We start from the raw sequence: 21910 nt of genomic DNA on the forward strand, positions 1-21910 counted from the left end.
GTCTGGTCTATATAGACGCGTTACACGGAAATAAATACAAACCTGGCTTGGAGCCATTTAAAGTTGATAATGGATGTAGGAGATTGTTAAGAAACTGTTTCGCAGTGGTGGTCCAGTTCCTGGACACAAAAACTAACCCGGACCTCATCTTTGACTCTTTTACCGGCTTCCTGTCTGTGGCATGTTTGTAGTCTTACTTTTCAACTTGTTTTTTTTTTGCCAGAGTAACAGCTTTTTGAAAGTTGAGCTCCCCGTATACAGCAGCGTCAGACAACACACACTCAAAGGCAGCCATTGATCTAACAGTCAAAAGTAAAGCCTTGAAACTGCTCTCTGATCAACCAGCCCACTCACCCCCTCCTCCTTCTCTGTGGCAGGGAGCATCACTCCACGTATCCGAACTCCAGAAACTGGGTCAGACGATGCTATCAGGAATATCTTGGAGCAGGCCAAGAAGGAGATCCAGTCCCAGAGGGGAGGTGTGTGAAGCACCCAGATATTGTTTTTTTTTGTCACTTACATCAAAGCAAACACAGCGACTCTCTGAATGGGTACCTGTTGTCTTTAGGGGATTCCAGGACCTCCGTAAACACCGCTTTGAGCAGAAGCAGCAACGGAACAGGCAACGGCTCTGACGAAACCATTAAGAACATCCTAGAACAGGCCAGGAGAGAGATGGAGACCCAGCAGCACACCCTGGTAGACATGGATGGCTGTGGAAGAGCCTCGTCAGTCGGCACGATAGCCCAAGTGGAACGTCTGGGCCCCCCTGAGCGCTCCAGGGGCTTGCCTTTGCCCATATCCATTAAACAAGAAGAGGGGGGCTGTGTTACTGTTTGCATGGCCAATTCCATCAGCAATCCCCAGACACCACTCAGCGTTCTCTCTCCAGCCGCCTTTGTTCAGAACATCATCCGCAAAGTGAAATCAGAGATCGGAGAGGTTGGCACATACTTCGACCAGCACTGGGCTCAAGAGCGGGGGTCGATGGGGCTGGCCGTTGTGGGTGGCTCACGGCCCTTTAATTCCATCTCTCCCTCGGTGTCTTCCTCTTCCTCCGGTCCTTCTGTGTTGACTCGACCCTGGCCCCGCCTGGAGAACGGTGAGTGTCTCAGCGAGGACGCTTCCGCAGCCGAAGAGGAGCTGGGGCTGTGTCGGCCCACGGAGGTTAAGGTGGAGTCGGACACTTCGGTCAGCGGCGAGTCTCCAGGCCCGAGTCCCGGTCGGCTTTCCTACTACCCGGCGTACGTTCCCCGAGCTCTTAAGCCGACCGTCCCACCCCTGACTCCAGAGCAGTATGAGTTGTACATGTACCGAGAGGTGGACACCATTGAGCTAACCAGGCAAGTGAAGGAGAAGTTGGCGAAGAACGGCATCTGTCAGAGGATCTTTGGTGAAAAGGTCAGTTCACATTCGTCTTTTCCTGATGTACCAATATTTGGTCTGGGTTTTTTCATAACAAGTAGGATTCACTTAGGGATGTCCCGATCCAGGTTTTTGCACTTCCGATCTGATACCGATATTGTTTTTGCATTTCCGATCCGATACCGATACTGACCGATACTGGCCTATCCGAGCATGTATTAAAGTTTAAAGTTATTTAGCCTACTTAGTTGTCAGAATCATGTTGAAAAGGGTTTTAGTACTCTTGATAACAACTAGCCAGATGAATTAGGGGAGTTTGAATAATACACAATGGTTGGTAACAAGAAACTGACCTGTTTATTCAAGGATAAACACAAAATAGACAAAATTATACATAAACAGAAATGGCATCATTCAACTAGGGCCTTTTTTTAATATTGCGATATTTTAAGGCCATATTGCGATACACAATATATATCTCGATATTTTGCCTTAGCCTTGAATGAACACTTGATGCATATAATCACAGCAGTATGATGATTCTATGTGTTTTGATTGATTGATTGAGACTTTTATTAGTAGGTTGCACAGTGAAGTACATATTCCGTACAATTGACCACTAAATGGTAACACCCGAATACGTTTTTCAACTTGTTTAAGTCGGGGTCCACTTAAATTGATTCATGATACAGATATATACTATCAGATATATACTATCATCATAATACAGTCATCACACAAGATAATCACATTGAATTATTTACATTATTTATAATCCAGGGTGGGGAGGGGGGCGCCAGATGTAAGTGTCAAAAAGACAGCCAAAAGAGTTTGATATGAGAATAAATCTAAAGTTAAAATATAGGGTAGAAATGCACCCATTAGCAGGAAATGTAGTCTTGATTTTCAAAATTTTCTTTCAAGCTTGCATGTCTACATTAAAACATTCTTCTTCATACTGCATTAATATATACTACTTTTAAACTTTCATGCAGAGAAGGAAATCACAACTAAAAAAATCACTAATTTTTTCATACAGTGTTGATGTGGAAATTTTTGCCTCGGCATTCTGATGGTGTGGACGTGTGGCACCGAATGGAGATAAGCGTCTCGACAGACCTCACAATATTTGAACAATGATGACGAAAACTGTTTTCTCTGTCGTGTCCGTGTGTCAAAAATTGTTATGCGCTTATTTTTTTATTTGATTTTGTGCGTGGCATAGATTTGCTATGCGCAGAGGACGCTTAAACAGTGCGCAATTGCACAGGCGAGCACCTTAGAGGGAGCGTTGCTCGCACGGCTGCGCTAGCATCACAGCTAACGTTAGCCATGCTGCTACCTCTCTGCTCGGGGAGGACGTATACGTATGTGACGTATGACGTGACAGTATGTGACGTATGTCGTGACAGTATGTGACGTGTGTAAGAAGGTGCGCTTGCTGTCTGTTAGAGGGAGACACAGGAAAGAATGAGAAGAGCCTGTCGTGTAATGCCAGCAGCTAAAAGCAACTGCGTGAGAATTCACAGACCTGTGGATGTGTTGAAGGTGTGCTGGAAAATGCGGAACGGAAGTTACGGAGCAGCAGAAAAGTGGAATGTGTTATTTAAATCGGTGCGTTGGAAAACTGGATCTGGATCGGCATTTTCCCATGCCTTGCCGATATGCAATTTTTGGCAAATATCGGCAGCCGATCCGATCCAAATATCGGATCGGGACATCCCTAGATTCACTGCATTATTACATGTTTACTTGAGGCAGACTAAAAAGTCCACAGTACTTAAAAGGGGAGCTATGATGATTTTAATCTACATTTAACACACTTCCTTGTGGTCTAGATCAGTGTTTTTCAACCTTTTTTGAGCCAAGGCACATTTTTTGCGTTGAAAAAATCCGGCAGCAGAAATCATTAAAAAACGAAACTGAGTTGACAGTAAAAAGTCGTTGTCAAATTGTTGGATATTAAACCATAACCAAGCATGCATCACTATAGCTCTTGTCTCAAAGTAGGTGTACTGTCACCACCTGTCACATCACGCCCTGACTTATTTCGAGTTTTTTGCTGTTTTCCTGTGTGTAGTGTTTTAGTTCTTGTCTTGCGCTCCTATTTTAATGGCTTTTTCTCTTTTTTTGGTATTTTCTTGTAGCAATTTCATGTCTTCCTTTGAAAAGAACACCGCAGACCATGAATTGATTAACGTGGACCCCGACTTTAACAAGTTGAAAAACTTATTCGGGTGTTACCATTTAGTGGTCAATTGTACGGAACATGTACTGAACTGTGCAATCTACTAATAAAAGTTTCAATCAATCAATCAAAAAGTGTCACCAACACGTTTAGGGAGGTTAAACCTCATATGGTAGGGATTTATTCTGTGGTGTGAGTGACAGCTGTCTGCATTTCAAGTACACATGGACAGTGAATCATGTACCAGAATTGTGCCATCACTGAATGTGATATGCTCTCCTTGCTAAGTACAGTTTGACGTAGTGTTTGTGCCGCACTCCCACATTTTGTAAGAGTACCCTCGTTTTTGTTTGAAAGACTAAAAGCAGTTAGGGTTAGGGTTCGGGCTAACCCTAACCCTTGCACAGCTTTTTGGAAGGTTGGCCACAGGATTCACCAAACGTTCTTTTGCTCTTAACAGCTCATTATGTTTCAGTGGCTTTCCACTATAAATGACACCATTGTTTTTGCTTACATTAACAACTTCTATGCTTGAAATCAAGTTCTATTATGTGTTCATTTATCTGAATCTGCAAACTAATCACTGTTTTTTTTTTTATTTGAGTGGAAAACCTGGCAATTAGCTTTGTTGACTAAACAATTATAGGGAGGTTTATAGAAAATGGACACTTGAGGGCAGCAGAAACTTACTCTGTAAGGACTTGGCCTATGACAGAGGGGTTTGTTCTATTTATTCACCCACTGCTTATTCTGCAGATGAAATTAAACACAGGCTGTATTAAAACATTAAACAGTTCAATTCCCCTGAAAATTAGACCTGCAAACCAGAATGATCTTCGTCCATTTTTGTCTATAAAGTTACAAAACATGCTTCTGAGGTGGCAGAAATCATAGACCAGCGGTTCTTAAAGGGGAACATTATCACAATTTCAGAATGGTTAAAACCATTAAAAATCAGTTCCCAGTGGCTTATTTTATTTTTCAAAGTTTTTTTCAAAATTTTACTCATCACGCAATATCCCTAAAAAAAAGCTTCAAAGTGCCTGATTTTAACCATCGTTATATACACCCGTCCATTTTCCTGTGACGTCACATAGTGAAGCCAACACAAACAAACATGGCGGATAGAACAGCAAGCTATAGCGACATTAGCTCGGATTCAGACTCGGATTTCAGCGGCTTAAGCGATTCAACAAATTACGCATGTATTGAAACGGATGGTTGTAGTGTGGAGGCAGGTAGCGAAAACGAAATTGAAGAAGAAACTGAAGCTATTGAGCCATATCGGTTTGAACCGTATGCAAGCGAAACCGACGAAAACGACACGACAGCCAGCGACACGGGAGAAAGCGAGGACGAATTCGGCGATCGCCTTCTAACCAATGATTGGTATGTGTTTGTTTGGCATTAAAGGAAACTAACAACTATGAACTAGGTTTACAGCATATGAAATACATTTGGCAACAACATGCACTTTGAGAGTGCAGACAGCCCAGTTTTCATCAATTAATATATTCTGTAGACGTACCCTCATCCGCTCTCTTTTCCTGAAAGCTGATCTGTCCAGTCCAGTTGGAAATGCATCTGCTTTGAGTGTCGCAGGATATCCACACATTCTTGCCATCTCTGTCGTAGCATAGCTTTCGTCGGTAAAGTGTGCGGAACAAACGTCCAATTTCTTGCCACTTTCGCATCTTTGGGCCACTGGTGCAACTTGAATCCGTCCCTGTTCGTGTTGTTACACCCTCCGACAACACACCGACGAGGCATGATGTCTCCAAGGTACGGAAAACAGTCGAAAAAACGGAAAATAACAGAGCTGATTTGACTCGGTGTTTGTAATGTGTTTGAGGGCCGCACAAGTCCCGGGATGCAAAAACGCACCCAGCAAAGTCTCACGGGAAGTGGGGGAGAAAAGGGAGAAAAGTCGGCAAAAGTCCCCAAAAATGTTCAAAATACCTACCCAGGTTCGAGTCCCACAAGTCCTGCCGCCGGCCGCGCAAGTCCCGGGATGCCCAAAATGTCCATAACACACCCAGCCGAGTCCTACGGGGAGGGGGGATAAAAGTTGGAAAATTCGGCAAAAGTTACAAAAATTTTCAAAATGCCTACCCAGGTTCGAGTCCCACATGGAGTGCCACAAGTCTTAAGACTTGCGGCACTCAAACCCGGGTGTGATTTTCGAACATTTTACCGACTTTTCTCACTTTTCTCCCCGCCTTCCCGTGGTACTTTGCTGGGCGCGTTTTGGACATTTGAGGCATCCCGGCCGGGACTTGTGAGACTCGGACCTGGGTAGGTATTTTGAAAATTTTTCGGACTTTTGCCGACTTTTCCAACTTTTATCCCCCCCACTTTGCTGTTTTATTTTCAATGAAACAATAGAAAATACGTACTCATATAGTAGTACAGTTGTTATTAGTGAGAATATACTTATTTGAAGGTATTTTTGGGTTAATTGAGGTTAGCTAATTTGACTTGTTTTTGAAAGTCTTGACAAGTTGAATTTTCTTGTTCTGTTGGCAGATAATTTTGCTTAGTTCAAATGAAATACCTCCCATTTTTGTATTTTTTTTTCTTCTTGTTTTTGAACACTGACTTTTTGCAGTGCAGTTAATGGACCTGAATTTGTGGGCCTGTGCTTCCCTCTAGTGGCTGTCTGCTGGAAGTGTATCACATCTTCAAGTAGTATTTTATTGGGCAGTATGTATTGAGTCATATACTAATGTCATGTTTTTTGTACAGGTGCTTGGACTTTCTCAGGGCAGCGTGAGCGATATGCTGTCACGGCCCAAACCCTGGAGCAAGCTGACCCAGAAAGGCCGGGAACCTTTCATTCGCATGCAGCTCTGGTTACTTGACCAGCTGGGCCAGACCCTAAACCAGACCTTACACCAGGCCCCCAACCGGGGCCACACTCATGGTAAGTCGAAGTTATAAGAAGGGCGTTTGCACCACGTCATACTCGTGTGCATTCAATGACAACTTGTCTCCGGTTTACCCTCAGATATAAGTCCGGTGATGACCCAGTCTTCGCCCTCACCGCCCATAAGCCCGGCAGAGGGTCATCCCAGTCCGCCGGGTGAACCGGTCAGCCTCTCCCTGGAAAGCAGCAAGGAGAACCAGCAGCCTGAGAGCCTGGTTCTGGGGCTGCCTCCCCAAACGGAGGGAGGGAAGTCCACCCCCAGCCTCATGATCCAGCATCACCCCACTCACCAACTCGGCATCCAAGAGCTGGTGGCCATGTCTTCTGAGCTGGACACCTATGCAATCACCAAGAAGGTCAAGGAGGTGCTAACAGACAACAACCTGGGTGAGTCAGATTGAAGTAACAGAGCCATACTACAATAATGACATCGATATTCAATTTGACCAATAAACAAAAATGAAATCTAAGTAAGATTAAATATCTCAAATAAGGGTGAGATTTGCTTATTTTCTGTCTGATAAGATAATTCTTCTCACTAAGCAGATTTTATATCAGAGTGTTGTACAAACCCTGTTTCCATATGAGTTGGGAAATTGTGTTAGATGTAAATATAAACGGAATACAATGATTTGCAAATCCTTTCCAACCCATATTCAATTGAATGCACGACAAAGACAACATATTTGATGTTCAAACTCATAAACTTTATATTTTTTTGCAAATATTAATTAACTTAGAATTTCATGGCTGCAACACGTGCCAAAGTAGTTGGGAAAGGGCATGTTCACCACTGTGTTACATGGCCTTTCCTTTTAACAACACTCAGTAAATATTTGGGAACTGAGGAGACACATTTTTTAAGCTTCTCAGGTGGAATTCTTTCCCATTCTTACTTGATGTACAGCTTAAGTTGTTCAACAGTCCGGGGGTCTCCGTTGTGGTATTTTAGGCTTCATAATGTGCCACACATTTTCAATGGGAGACAGGTCTGGACTACGGGCAGGCCAGTCTAGTACCCGCAATCTTTTACTATGAAGCCACGTTGATGTAACACGTGGCTTGGCATTGTCTTGCTGAAATAAGCAGGGGCGACCATGGTAACGTTGCTTGGATGGCAACATATGTTGCTGCAAAACCTGTATGTACCTTTCAGCATTAATGGTGCCTTCACAGATGTGTAAGTTACCCATGTCTTGGGCACTAATACACCCCCATACCATCACAGATGCTGGCTTTTTAACTTTGCTCCTATAGCAATCCGGATGGTTCTTTTCCTCTTTGGTCCGGAGGACACGACATCCACGGTTTCCAAAAATAATTTGAAATGTGGACTCGTCAGACCACAGAACACTTTTCCACTTTGTATCAGTCCATCTTAGATGAGCTCAGGCCCAGCGAAGCCGACGGCGTTTCTGGGTGTTGTTGATAAACGGTTTTCGCCTTGCATAGGAGAGTTTTAACTTGCACTTACAGATGCAGCGACCAACTGTAGTTACTGACAGTGGGTTTCTGAAGTGTTCCTGAGCCCATGTGGTGATATCCTTTACACACTGATGTCGCTTGTTGATGCAGTACAGCCTGAGGGATGGAAGGTCACGGGCTTAGCTGCTTACGTGCAGTGATTTCTCCAGATTCTCTGAACCCTTTGATGATATTACGGACCGTAGATGGTGAAATCCCTAAATTCCTTGCAATAGCTGGTTGAGAAAGGTTTTTCTTAAACTGTTCAACAATTTGCTCACGCATTTGTTGACAAAGTGGTGACCCTCGCCCCATCCTTGTTTGTGAATGACTGAGCATTTCATGGAATCTACTTTTATACCCAATCATGGCACCCACCTGTTCCCAATTTGCCTGTTCACCTGTGGGATGTTCCAAATAAGTGTTTGATGAGCATTCCTCAACCTTATCAGTATTTATTGCCACCTTTCCCAACTTCTTTGTCACGTGTTGCTGGCATCAAATTCTAAAGTTAATGATTATTTGCAAAAAAAAAAAAAAATGTTTATCAGTTTGAACCTCAAATATGTTGTCTTTGTAGCATATTCAACTGAATATGGGTTGAAAATGATTTGCAAATCATAGTATTCCGTTTATATTTACATCTAACACAATTTCCCAACTCATATGGAAACAGGGTTTGTACTTGTTTTAAGGGTTTTGGTCCTAAATGATCTCAGTAAGATATTACAGCTTGTTGCTGAGATTTGATGACCTATATTGAGTAAAACATGCTTGAAACTAGAATATCAACTGTTGCAAAGCTGTGTCATCAACACTCACAAGTATAAAACTACTTTTTTAAAGTAATAATTTCTTATTTCAAGCATGAAATAAAAAATCATGATTTTGACACTATTGTGTCTCATAATTAAAACAGATGACAGCCAAATGGACTTTGCTGTTTTATTTTCAATGAAACAATAGAAAATACGTACTCATATAGTAGTACAGTTGGCACAGTACAGTAAACTGACAGTTAATATTTAAACATTTAACATTTCTAACAATTTTGAACAGAAATAGTTCATGCACATTCAGATAAATTCCTCAAAATTACAATTAATAAATGTTGGCCGGGGGTCGGGCTGCATATATGCGCACTAATTGACTGAAAGAGCACGCACTTGGCGCGATGATGTCATGTTATCCATGGAAAAATACATTTTTAGACCATATGATTTGCCTGAGCGGCTAGGAGACCCCGAGAGTAACAAGCGGTTGCCTTGTTGCCTTTCCATTAAGAACAATAAATTAGTTTTTAGTATAAGTTTGCTGGTTTCATTATGTCAAGATAATGGCACTAGCATTTACTTAATTTAAGAATATTTTTCAACATATTGAGCAAAAAGGTCTCTTTTTTTTCTACCAAGAAAAGTGCAGTTGTTATTAGTGAGAATATACTTATTTTAAGGTATTTTTGGGTTCATTTAAGTTAGCTAATTTCACCTGTTTTGGTAAGTCTTGACAAGCCAAATTTTCTTGTTTTATTGGCAGATAATTTTGCTTAGTTTAAATAAAATACCCCTCATTTTTGTATTTTTTTTTTCTTGTTTTTGAACACAGACTTTTTGCAGTGTACGTGCAGGAACAGCAAATAGAGGCATGTTCAGTACACATCCCACTCATTTCTTCTCCCTGCTTTAAATTTTAAATTACTACCATCATTAATGGCTATTTAATCATTATTAACTCTTTTTGATTGGAATTAAAAAGTGAATTGATGGCGCTATTTGCAGTAGAAAAAGGGGTGCTGCACCTATGCATTAGATGTAACATTCCATTTGATGAATAGGTTTGTCAGACGGTGATACAGTACATTACAGTAGCAATTAGCAGCTTGTATCAAAAAAACATTGGTAAGATGAAGTACCATGGTATTTACTTATTTGGTTAGAGATAGGTTGTGAGTTCAAACCCCGGCCGAGTCATACCACAGACTCTAAAAATGGGACTCATTACCTCCCTGCTCGGCACTCAGCATCAAGGGTTGGAATTGGGGGTTAAATCACCGAAAATGATTCCCGGGCGCGGCCACCGCTGCTGCTCACTGCTCCTCTCACCTCCCAGGGGGTGAACAAGGGGATGGGTCAAATGCAGAGGACAACTTCCACCATTGTGTGTGACAATCATTGATACTTTAACTTTAACTTTATTAAATAAAAAGTGTTTTAATGGCGCTATCTACAGGGGAAAAAAGAGTATTACATCTATGAATTTTACACTTGCCAGATTTTGACTCCAGTAATTATTTATTTACTCTCTGCTTGTTTAAACCGTTTTCTTTTATTTCTTTAAGACTTAGACTTAGACTTCCTTTTTATTGTCATTCAAATTTGAACTTTACAGATCAGATAAGAACGAAATTTCGTTACATAAGCTCATGGTAGTGCAGGACAAAAAAGCAATAAGGTGCATATATATAAATAAATAAATATATATAAATAATATATATAAAATAAATAAACATATATAAATAAATAAATAGATTACTGTACAGATAAATATATTGCACTTTTTTTAAAGTATTTCTTATTTTATTTACAATTGTTATTTATGTTTCCAATTTTTTTTTTTCCAACTAAAATTGATCAACACCTTCTATTTTCCTTCATCACTGCACATGCTATACTGGTGTCACTTTTTACTCCCGTTTTGATCATTTTGCTTTAAATATTTCATTTATTCCAACACTTGCATGAGCTACCAATCTATTGCTGCATATTTCTATTCTTTTTTCGGTAACACTTTGGTATGGGGAACTTATTCACCATTAATTAGTTGCTTATTAAAGTAACAAAGACTTAATTTAGAGTTATTTGGACGCTAGGGGAACATATAAGGGTTAGGGTTACTAATAAGCAATAATTCTGAGGTTATTGAGGGAAGACTCTTAGTTAATGGCTTACTGGTTGTATAATAAGGCCATGCAGAATAAGGCATTAATAAGTACTTAATAATGACTAATTAAGAGCCAATATGTTACTAATTTGCATGTTAATGAGCAACTAATTAATGGTGAATATGTTCCACATACTAAAGTGTTACCTTATTTGTTTCTCACAAGCCAAAATGGCATTTAGTTTAGATAATAATGAGTCGTATATTGGAATATGAACCATTAATTAGTTGCTTATTAACATAGGGTTAGGGTAAGGGTTAGGTAAGACTCTTAGTTAATGGCTTACTGGTTGTATAATAAGGCATCAATAAGTACTTAATAATGACTCATTAAGAGCCAATATGTTACTAATGTGCATGTTAATAAGCAACTAATTAATGGTGAATATATTCCCCATACTAAGACTTAATTTAGAGTTATTTGGACACTAGGGGAACATATAAAGGTTAGGGTTACTAATAAGCAATAATTCTGAGGTTATTGAGGGAAGACTCTTAGTTAATGGCTTACTGGTTGTATAATAAAGCCATGCAGAATAAGGCATTAATAAGTACTTAATAATGACTAATTCAGAGCAAATATGTTACTAATTTGCATGTTAATAAGCAACTAATTAATGATGACTATGTGTTCCCCATACTAAAGTGTTACCCTTTTTTATACTAGTTACAAAATGGTGACACACAACAAACTTTTAAAGAATACTTAGACTTAGACAAACGTTATTGATCCACAAGAGAAATTGTTCCACACAGTAGCTCAGTTACAAAGGATGGAAAGGATAATGCACACAAGGGCACAAAAAGAGGGCGAAAACAAAAGGTACAAAGTAGACTAAAAATGTACCATAGTAGCAATATAAAATAACATAAATGTAATGTTTACATATTATATATACAGTATATAACACATACTGATATATTATATTTAAATTAATTATTTAAATTAAAGTAGTAATGATTGTCACACACATTAAGTGTGGTGAAATGTGTCCTCTGCATATGACCCATGCCCTATTTCACCCTCTGGGAGTTGAGAGGAGCAGTGAGCAGCAGCGGTGGCCACGCCCGGGAATCATTTTTGGTGATTTAACCCCCAATTCCAACCCTTGATGCTGAGTGCCAAGCAGGGAGGTAATGGGTCCCATTTTTATAGTCTTTGGTATGACTTGGCCGGGGTTTGAACTCACAACCTAACCATCTCAGGGCCATACTTGCCAACCCTCCCGGAATTTTCGGGAGACTCCCGAAATTCAGTGCCTCTCCCGAAAATCTCCCGGGACAAATTTTCTCCCGAAAATCTCCCGAAATCCATGCAGACCTGAGTCCGCTAACCCACAATATAAACAGCGTACCTGCCCAATCACGTTATAACTGTAGAATGATCGAGAGCGAGTTCTTGGTTTCTTATGTGGGTTTATTGTTAGGCAGTTTCATTAACGTCCTCCCAGCGCGGTAACAACACACAACAACAGCAGTCACGTTTTCGTCTACCGTAAAGCAGTTCGTCTGCCGTAAACAGCAATGTTGTGACACTCTTAAACAGGACAATACTGCCATCTAGTGCATTTGATGAAAGCACTTTTGTGCGTGCCACACAGCAATGCATCATCAGAGAGGGTGTTCAGCATGGTTCGAAAAATAGTGACAGAGAATAGAACAAGTATGGACAATTCAACCCTTAACTCAACAATGAGTAGATAAGTGCTATGTGTGTGTATATGTGTAAATAAATGAACACTGAAATTCAAGTATTTATTTTATATATATATATATATACAGGTAAAAGCCAGTAAATTAGAATATTTTGAAAAACTTGATTTATTTCAGTAATTGCATTCAAAAGGTGTAACTTGTACATTATATTTATTCATTGCACACATTCAAATGTTTATTTCATTTAATTTTGATGATTTGAAGTGGCAACAAATGAAAATCCAAAATTCCGTGCGTCACAAAATTAGAATATTACTTAAGGCTAATACAAAAAAGGGATTTTTAGAAATGTTGGCCAACTGAAAAGTATGAAAATGAAAAATATGAGCATGTACAATACTCAATACTTGGTTGGAGCTCCTTTTGCCTCAATTACTGCGTTAATGCGGCGTGGCATGGAGTCGATGAGTTTCTGGCACTGCTCAGGTGTTATGAGAGCCCAGGTTGCTCTGATAGTGGCCTTCAACTCTTCTGCGTTTTTGGGTCTGGCATTCTGCATCTTCCTTTTCACAATACCCCACAGATTTTCTATGGGGCTAAGGTCAGGGGAGTTGGCGGGCCAATTTAGAACAGAAACACCATGGTCCGTAAACCAGGCATGGGTAGATTTTGCGCTGTGTGCAGGCGCCAAGTCCTGTTGGAACTTGAAATCTCCATCTCCATAGAGCAGGTCAGCAGCAGGAAGCATGAAGTGCTCTAAAACTTGCTGGTAGACGGCTGCGTTGACCCTGGATCTCAGGAAACAGAGTGGACCGACACCAGCAGATGACATGGCACCCCAAACCATCACCCAACCATGCAAATTTTGCATTTCCTTTGGAAATTGAGGTCCCAGAGTCTGGAGGAAGACAGGAGAGGCACAGGATCCACGTTGCCTGAAGTCTAGTGTAAAGTCTCCACCATCAGTGATGGTTTGGGGTGCCATGTCATCTGCTGGTGTCGGTCCACTCTGTTTCCTGAGATCCAGGGTCAACGCAGCCGTCTACCAGCAAGTTTTAGAGCACTTCATGCTTCCTGCTGCTGACCTGCTCTATGGAGATGGAGATTTCAAGTTCCAACAGGACTTGGCGCCTGCACACAGCGCAAAATCTACCCGTGCCTGGTTTACGGACCATGGTATTTCTGTTCTAAATTGGCCCGCCAACTCCCCTGACCTTAGCCCCATAAAAAATCTGTGGGGTATTGTGAAAAGGAAGATGCAGAATGCCAGACCCAAAAACGCAGAAGAGTTGAAGGCCACTATCAGAGCAACCTGGGCTCTCATAACACCTGAGCAGTGCCAGAAACTCATCGACTCCATGCCACGCCGCATTAACGCAGTAATTGAGGCAAAAGGAGCTCCAACCAAGTATTGAGTATTGTACATGCTCATATTTTTCATTTTCATACTTTTCAGTTGGCCAACATTTCTAAAAATCCCTTTTTTGTATTAGCCTTAAGTAATATTCTAATTTTGTGACACACGGAATTTTGGATTTTCATTTGTTGCCACTTCAAATCATCAAAATTAAATGAAATAAACATTTGAATGCATCAGTCTGTGTGCAATGAATAAATATAATGTACAATTTACACCTTTTGAATGCAATTACTGAAATAAATCAAGTTTTTCAAAATATTCTAATTTACTGGCTTTTACCTATATATATATATATATATATATATATAATAAAAGAAATATACATTTATAGCTAGAATTCACTGAAAGTCAAGTATTTCTTTTATATATATATATATATATATATATATATATATATATATATATATATATATATATATGTGTGTGTGTGTGTATATATATATATATGAAATACTTGACTTAGTATTTCGTCAAGTATTTCTTATATATATGTATATATATATATATATATATATATATATATATATATATATATATATATATATATATATATATATATAATAAAAGAAATATATATTTATAGCTAGAATTCACTGAAAGTCAATTATTTCTTACATATGTGTATATATATACATATATGTATATATATATATATATATATGAAATACTTGAGTTGGTTATTATATTATATTATATTATATTTGTATATAATATATACAATATATAACAATTAGCATGTACAATATTACAGTATATGTAACAGCTGCAGCATAAAATAGAGAGTAGATCCAGCAGAAAATAAACATTATAAAAAAAGAGAGGTCGCTAACATAGAAGGTGTCAGGTAATAGACATGTAAGTATACAAGTTATTGTACAGTAATTGTCAACATGTTATAAAAAGAATATGAATACTAATAGACATAGGAAGGAATCCCATATTGAATCCCATTACATAAGATTGGTTTCTTCCTAGTCTTTTTCCGACATGTTGAATTTTAACGAATGTCCCTAAGTGGTTGAGCACGTCTGAAACAAATGAACCAATGCATGTATTCCCCAACAGGCCAGCGTCTTTTTGGGGAGACTATTCTGGGTCTGACCCAAGGTTCTGTGTCCGACCTGCTGTCCCGACCCAAGCCTTGGCACAAACTCAGCCTGAAAGGCAGGGAGCCGTTTATCCGCATGCAGTTGTGGCTCAACGACCCTCACAACGTGGACAAGCTGAGGGCGATGAAGAAGATGGAAAAAAAAGGTGAATTTAGAGCTGAGATTGCAATGTATTCCAGTTTGAGTGCAGAATTTACAAAACCCCAAAAAGCAGTGAAGTTGTCATGTTGTGTAAATGGTCAATAAAAACAGAATACAATGATTTGCTAATAATTTTCAACCTATATTCAATTGAACAGACTGAAAAACGTTGTTATTTTTTGCAAATATTAGCTCATTTGGAATGTTTCAAAAAAGCTGACACAAGTGGCAAAAAAGACTGAGAAAGTTGAGGAATGCTCATCAAACACTTATTTGGAACATCCCACAGGTGAACAGGCTGATTGGGAACAGGTGGGTGCCATGATTGGGTTTAAAAGCAGCTTCCATGAAATGCTCAGTCATTCACAAACAAGGATGGGGCGAGGGTCACCACTTTGTCAACAAATGCGTGAGCAAATTGTTGAACAGTTTAAGAACAACATTTCTCAACCAGCTATTGCAAGGAATTTAGGGATTTCACCATCTACGGTCCGTAATATCATCAAAAGGTTCAGAGACTCTGGAGAAATCACTGCACGTACGCGGTAAAGCCGGAAGCCAACATTGAATGCCCGTGACTTTCGATCCCTCAGGCGTTACTGCATTAAAAAGCGACATCAGTGTGTGAAGGATATCACCACATGGGCTCAGGAACACTTCAGAAAACCACTGTCAGTAACTACAGTTGGTCGCTTCATCTGTAAGTGCAAGTTAAAACTCTGCTATGCAAAGCCAAAGCCATTTATCAACAACACCCAGAAACGCCACCGGCTTCGCTGGGCCCCGATTTCATCTAAGATGGACTCATGCTAAGTGGAAAAGTCTTCTGTGGTCTCTATCTTCTTATGGGACATTCACCCTCTGCTGTTGCCATTTTTAATATAAAGTAGCGTAAAGTGCTAACTTATATCTCGCTATGAAATACTCAGTCATTCACAAACAAGGATGGGGCGAGGGTGACCACTTTGTCAACAAATGCGCGATCAAATTGTCGAACAGTTTAAGAACAACATTTCTCAATGAACTATTGCAAGGAATTTAGGGATTTCACCATCTACGGTCCGTAATATCATCAAAAGGTTCAGAGACTCTGGAGAAATCACTGCACGTACGCGGTGAAGCCGGAAGCCAACATTGAATGCCCGTGACTTTCGATCCCTCAGGCGTTACTGCATTAAAAAGCGACATCAGTGTGTGAAGGATATCACCACTTGGGCTCAGGAACACTTCAGAAAACCACTGTCAGTAACTACAGTTGGTCGCTACATCTGTAAGTGCAAGTTAAAACTCGACTATGCAAAGCCAAAGCCATTTATCAACAACACCCGAGCTCATCTAAGATGGACTGATGCTAAGTGGAAAGTGGAAAAGTGTCCTGTGGTCTGACAAGTCCACATTTCAGATTGTTTTTGGAAACTGTGGACGTCGTGTCCTCCGGACCAAAGAGGAAAAGAACCATCCGTATTATTGATAATTTGCCAAAAAAAGTTAAGTTTCTCAGTTCGAGCATTAAGTATATTGTCTTTGCAGTCTGTTCAATTGAATATAACTTGAAAAGGATTTGCAAATCATTGTATTCTGTTTTTATTTACCAAGTTTTGTAATGGAGTTCCTTCACTGTCTTCTGTGCAGCTTACCTGAAGAGGCGTTATGGGCTGCTGAGCACAGGCTCAGACAGCGACTCGCCCGGCACTCGCTCGGAGTGCGTGAGCCCGGCCTTGTCCTCGCTGGACCTGTGCTCTTACGGTCAGGCCAAAAAGCCTCGGGTGGTGCTTGGAGCGGTGGAGAAAGAGACCCTGAGGAAGGCCTACCTTTTGGAACCATACCCCTCACAGAACACCATTGAGATGTTAGCGTCACAGCTCCACCTCAAGACCAACACTGTTATCAACTGGTTCCACAACTACAGGCCAGTATCACACCAAGTCTAACCTGTGTTCTTGCACATAGAGCAGGGCATTTTTCATCATACTGTAAAAATAAAGTAAATGTATTATTTGTCAGGTTCAAACATCGATGACATCTATTAAAACAAACAAGAAGCAAAGAATGAAACACAGACAGAATTCAATTTGTCTCAGTGAGGAGAAACGTGTACGTCTGTACCCTTGTACAGTGTCTTCTTCCCCCTACAACCCCCCCCCCCCCCCCCCCCCCCCCCCAAATTTACTTCCGGGGTCATTTCCTCTTACGTAATTTTCTCTTACTTACGTCATTTCCTCTTACGTCATTGACAGCGATCGATAACACTTCGGCTTTGACTGCCCGTCGCTGGAAGGATACTTGTTTTTTTTAAATTTTATTTATTTTTTTATAATATAGCGTTAACAAAACGTCTGTATTAATCGAACAAATTAACTTAATATTTTTTGCACGTTACCACGAAGACAGAAGTTCCCAGCAGCGGCCCTAACACTCCGCCTGACATTTTCCCTAACACTCCGCCTGGAATTTTTCGAAGCCTGCTGGTGTTTGACATAAGTCCCCTGGGAAAGATAAAGACAAATGTCATTCAGCGACACCACCATTTTCAGGAGATTTGGATTCTATCGATCGCTGCCAATGACGTAAGTAAGAGGAAATGACGTAAGAGGAAATGACCCCGGAAGTAAATGGGGGGGAAGGTTTTTGTAGGGGGAAGAAATTTGGCGTGACACCTCCTTCTTTTTTTGGACCTTCCCTGACCACATGGCAACAGCTGCTTCCAAAGGGACGGGGGTCGTAAACAGCCATCGCCTTTGATTACAAAACAGTTCAAAAGAAAAGGTCAAAGAGGTTCGTAAAAGAGTTCAATAAGTAGGTGTCTGGAACTTGGGCAGATCCTGCCTTCTCTCCGCTTTGTAATCCTTGGGTTAAAACAATATCTTTCCGTTGATTACAATACATGAAAGAAACAGAAACACCTTCATGTTGCTCCCCCCCCCCCCTACACAGTGGAGTTTTACAAGCCTTCTTCTTGGTGGGTTCAAAGACAGCTTTTGGTCTTCCCGCCGGGAACTCATTTCAACACAAAGTTTTTGTGATAACTTAGAATTATTCTAACATTATTTATGAGATATGTCGTCAGATATGAGACTACCAATAATTTGATTAGTCAGCTGTAACACATAATAATGTTCCCCTTTAAACAAATTGCAAAAGATTCACCAACACAGATGTCCAGAATACTGTGGAATTTTGCGATGAAAACTGAGCTTTTTGTATTGGATACAATGGCGTCCCAATACTTCCGTTTCAACCATCGACGTCACCCGCATACGTCATCATACCTAGACGTTTTCAACCGGAAGTTTCGCAGGAAATTTAAAATTGCACTTTATAAGTTAACCCGGCCGTATTGGCATGTGTTGCAATGTTAAGATTTCATCATTGATATATAAACTATCAGACTGCGTGGTCGGTAGTAGTGGGTTTCAGTAGGCCTTTAATGCGCTTATACAGGAAAAACGGTTGCCCCGAATCGATCTCGGCTCTCGCGATTAGCATATAAGGAGAGGAGGCCTTGCTTGTTACATATCAACGTACGTATAAACTAATGATGAAAACTACAACATTAAAGGGGAACATTATCACCAGACCTATGTAAGCGTCAATATATACCTTGATGTTGCAGAAAAAAGACCATATATTTTTTTAACCGATTTCCGAACTCTAAATGGGTGAATTTTGGCGAATTAAACGCCTTTCTAATATTCGCCCTCGGAGCGATGACGTCACTTGTGACGTCACATCGGGAAGCAATCCGCCATTTTCTCAAACACCGAGTCAAATCAGCTCTGTGTTTTTCCGTTTTTTCGACTGTTTTCCGTACCTTGGAGACATCATGCCTCGTCGGTGTGTTGTCGGAGGGTGTAACAACACGAACAGGGACGGATTCAAGTTGCACCAGTGGCCCGAAGATGCAAAAGTGGCAAGAAATTGGACGTTTGTTCCGCACACTTTACCGACGAAAGCTATGCTACGACAGAGATGGCAAGAATGTGTGGATATCCTGCGACACTCAAAGCAGATGCATTTCCAACGATAAAGTCAAAGAAATCTGCCGCCAGACCCCCATTGAATCTGCCGGAGTGTGTGAGCAATTCAGGGACAAAGGACCTCGGTAGCACGGCAAGCAATGGCGGCAGTTTGTTCCCGCAGACGAGCGAGCTAAACCCCCTGGATGTCTTGGCTCACACCGTCCCTTATGCCACCGAAGATGATCAAGAGAAGAATATCGACCCTAGCTTCCCTGGCCTGCTGACATCAACTCCAAAACTGGACAGATCAGCTTTCAGGAAAAGAGAGCGGATGAGGGTATGTCTACAGAATATATTAATTGATGAAAATTGGGCTGTCTGCACTCTCAAAGTGCATGTTGTTGCCAAATGTATTTCATATGCTGTAAACCTAGTTCATAGTTGTTAGTTTCCTTTAATGCCAAACAAACACATACCAATCGTTGGTTAGAAGGCGATCGCCGAATTCGTCCTCGCTTTCTCCCGTGTCGTTTTCGTTTTCGCTTGCATACGGTTCAAACCGATATGGCTCAATAGCTTCAGTTTCTTCTTCAATTTCGTTTTCGCTACCTGCCTCCACACTACAACCATCCGTTTCAATACATGCGTAATCTGTTGAATCGCTTAAGCCGCTGAAATCCGAGTCTGAATCCGAGCTAATGTCGCTATAGCTTGCTGTTCTATGCGCCATCACATCACTATGTGACGTCACAGGAAAATGGACGGGTGTATATAACGATGCTTAAAATCAGGCACTTTGAAGCTTTTTTTAGGGATATTGCGTGATGGGTAAAATTTTGAAAAAAACTTCGAAAAATAAAATAAGCCACTGGGAACTGATTTTTAATGGTTTTAACCCTTCTGAAATTGTGATAATGTTCCCCTTTAATAATAACTAGAAAATTCCCGCGGAAATTTTGATGGGCCTGTTATCTGTGCCCTGGACCTCTGGCCTCTGTTGATTAAATTGTGATGTATCATGTCGTATGCATGCATGTTCCAAATAAACTCTAACTCAACCCAAGAGGGCGTAGCTAAAAGGTGTGTCTGTGTGCAGGTCCAGGATGAGACGCGAGGTGCTCATGGAGGGTCTGCCAGACAATGACACGGACGCCGAGCACCACGCCGACTCTCCGTCAGCGGCACAGAGCCCTCGCTCTGAGGGGGAGGACAGGAAGCCCTCAGGACACAACCACTGCGGCCTTCCTCCCGGCGCCGCCCGTCCTTTCGTCAAACAGGAGGCGGTGGACGGGGAAAACGAGGGGGAGGCCAAAGCGCAGTGTTTCCCCCCCGCCGTGCAGTTGAAGAGTGAGCTGGAGGACGCCACCATCGGCTGCTGTGAGACCTTCTTGACCGGCCAGAGTATGAAGAAGGAGGAGAGGATGAGCCCCCAGAGGGAAGACCCCAGGAAGTCCCCCGTCGACCCGCTCAGCTTCAAGGCCTCGTCGGAAGCCTGCCGGAGCAGCTTGGAGGTTTCTCTCAACTCCCCGTCTGCCGCGTCCTCGCCCGGTCTCATGATGTCCGTCTCCCCCGTGCCCTCCTCCTCCGCGCCAATATCACCCTCGGTGCCTAACCCGCCCTCCAGCCACGGCCTGGACCCCAACCCGCCTCCCTTCCAAAGCCCCGTGCTCAACAGGAGCAGTCAGAGACGCAACGAGAAGGTGGCCAACCTCAATAACATCATCCACAGGCTGGAGAGGGCGGCCAATCGAGAAGAAACACTAGAATGGGAGTTTTGAGTAGCAAATAAAAAGCTGAAGACTTGGAACGGAGCCTGGCTCCAAAAGTGTAAATGGGAACAAGGAGCAGACACGATGCTGGAGTCCCCACAAGATCTCCAAGTTGGAGATTGGAAAGTTTCTAAACGCGTGTTTGTTTCTTTCTTTTTTCTAATGCTTTGAACTTCGTACGACAGCGCTCGCTGTTCTGGTACCATTCTGGACTTGACATGGAGACTCGCAGCTATGGTGTCATAAAAATGCGCACTGAAATCCTGTAGATTTGCCACTTGGTGAGATTAAAACAAAAAAAAAAGACCCCTGTCTTAAAGCCATGAAAAGCACTATAATAACTATTTAAAAAGAGACCTTGACCAAATTTGCTACTTTTTGCATAGCAATTTTTCAGATATTGTCTTTAAAGATCGGACTGATTATAAGTCAACGTGACGTCGTTTTAACCGACCTGAGGGATAGTCCTTTAAGACTCTAAAATATTCCACATCTTGTATGTAAATTAGTTCCTTGGTGAAATGTTTGGAAATATTTGTAACTCACACGTATAAAAAAAATGTGTTTGTACATGTTGTAGAAATGTCTGCAATAGCCTTCTCTGAAACCCATGTAGCATGGTACTCACCTGTAGTTAGTCACCTGTGCTTATACTTCAGTGGAAGCTAGAGGATGAAAAAGGGGAGGGGTAAAATAACACAAAGGGAGTGACTAATATAACGAGTGGAATACTAACTCTGCAAAGAGTTGATGAGATGTACCGTTAATGACCCACAAATATTGTCATGATCCGTGCCCCGGATTGTTTTCTGATATGTTCTGTTAGTTTTGGACTCCAAGAGTTCCTGTTTTTTGTGCACCCTTGTTTGTTTTAATTACTATGGTTACTTATAATTTCCACCTGCCTCTGATTAGTGTTCCCCCGCTCACCTGCAAAAAGTCAGTGTTCAAAAACAAGAAAGAAATATACAAA

At 41.2% G+C, this 21910-nt stretch overlaps 1 protein-coding gene across 2 annotated transcripts in view; it reads left to right on the plus strand.

Annotated features, from left to right (window-relative positions):
• Positions 1-21705, plus strand: part of LOC133623060 (homeobox protein cut-like 2) — a 329715-nt gene extending 308010 nt beyond the window's left edge. For both annotated transcript variants that reach the window (XM_061985993.2, XM_061985992.2), the window contains exons 16-22: positions 378-479; positions 569-1401; positions 6299-6476; positions 6561-6866; positions 15025-15213; positions 16842-17118; positions 20265-21705. In XM_061985993.2, coding sequence (XP_061841977.1) covers positions 378-479; positions 569-1401; positions 6299-6476; positions 6561-6866; positions 15025-15213; positions 16842-17118; positions 20265-20946 — 2567 coding nt within the window. In that variant the 3' untranslated portion in view covers positions 20947-21705. The remainder of the gene's footprint in view (positions 1-377; positions 480-568; positions 1402-6298; positions 6477-6560; positions 6867-15024; positions 15214-16841; positions 17119-20264) is intronic.
• Positions 21706-21910: the final 205 nt, after the last annotated feature.

This window comes from Nerophis lumbriciformis, linkage group LG12, assembly GCF_033978685.3.
Source record: "Nerophis lumbriciformis linkage group LG12, RoL_Nlum_v2.1, whole genome shotgun sequence".
Lineage (NCBI taxonomy): Eukaryota > Metazoa > Chordata > Actinopteri > Syngnathiformes > Syngnathidae > Nerophis > Nerophis lumbriciformis.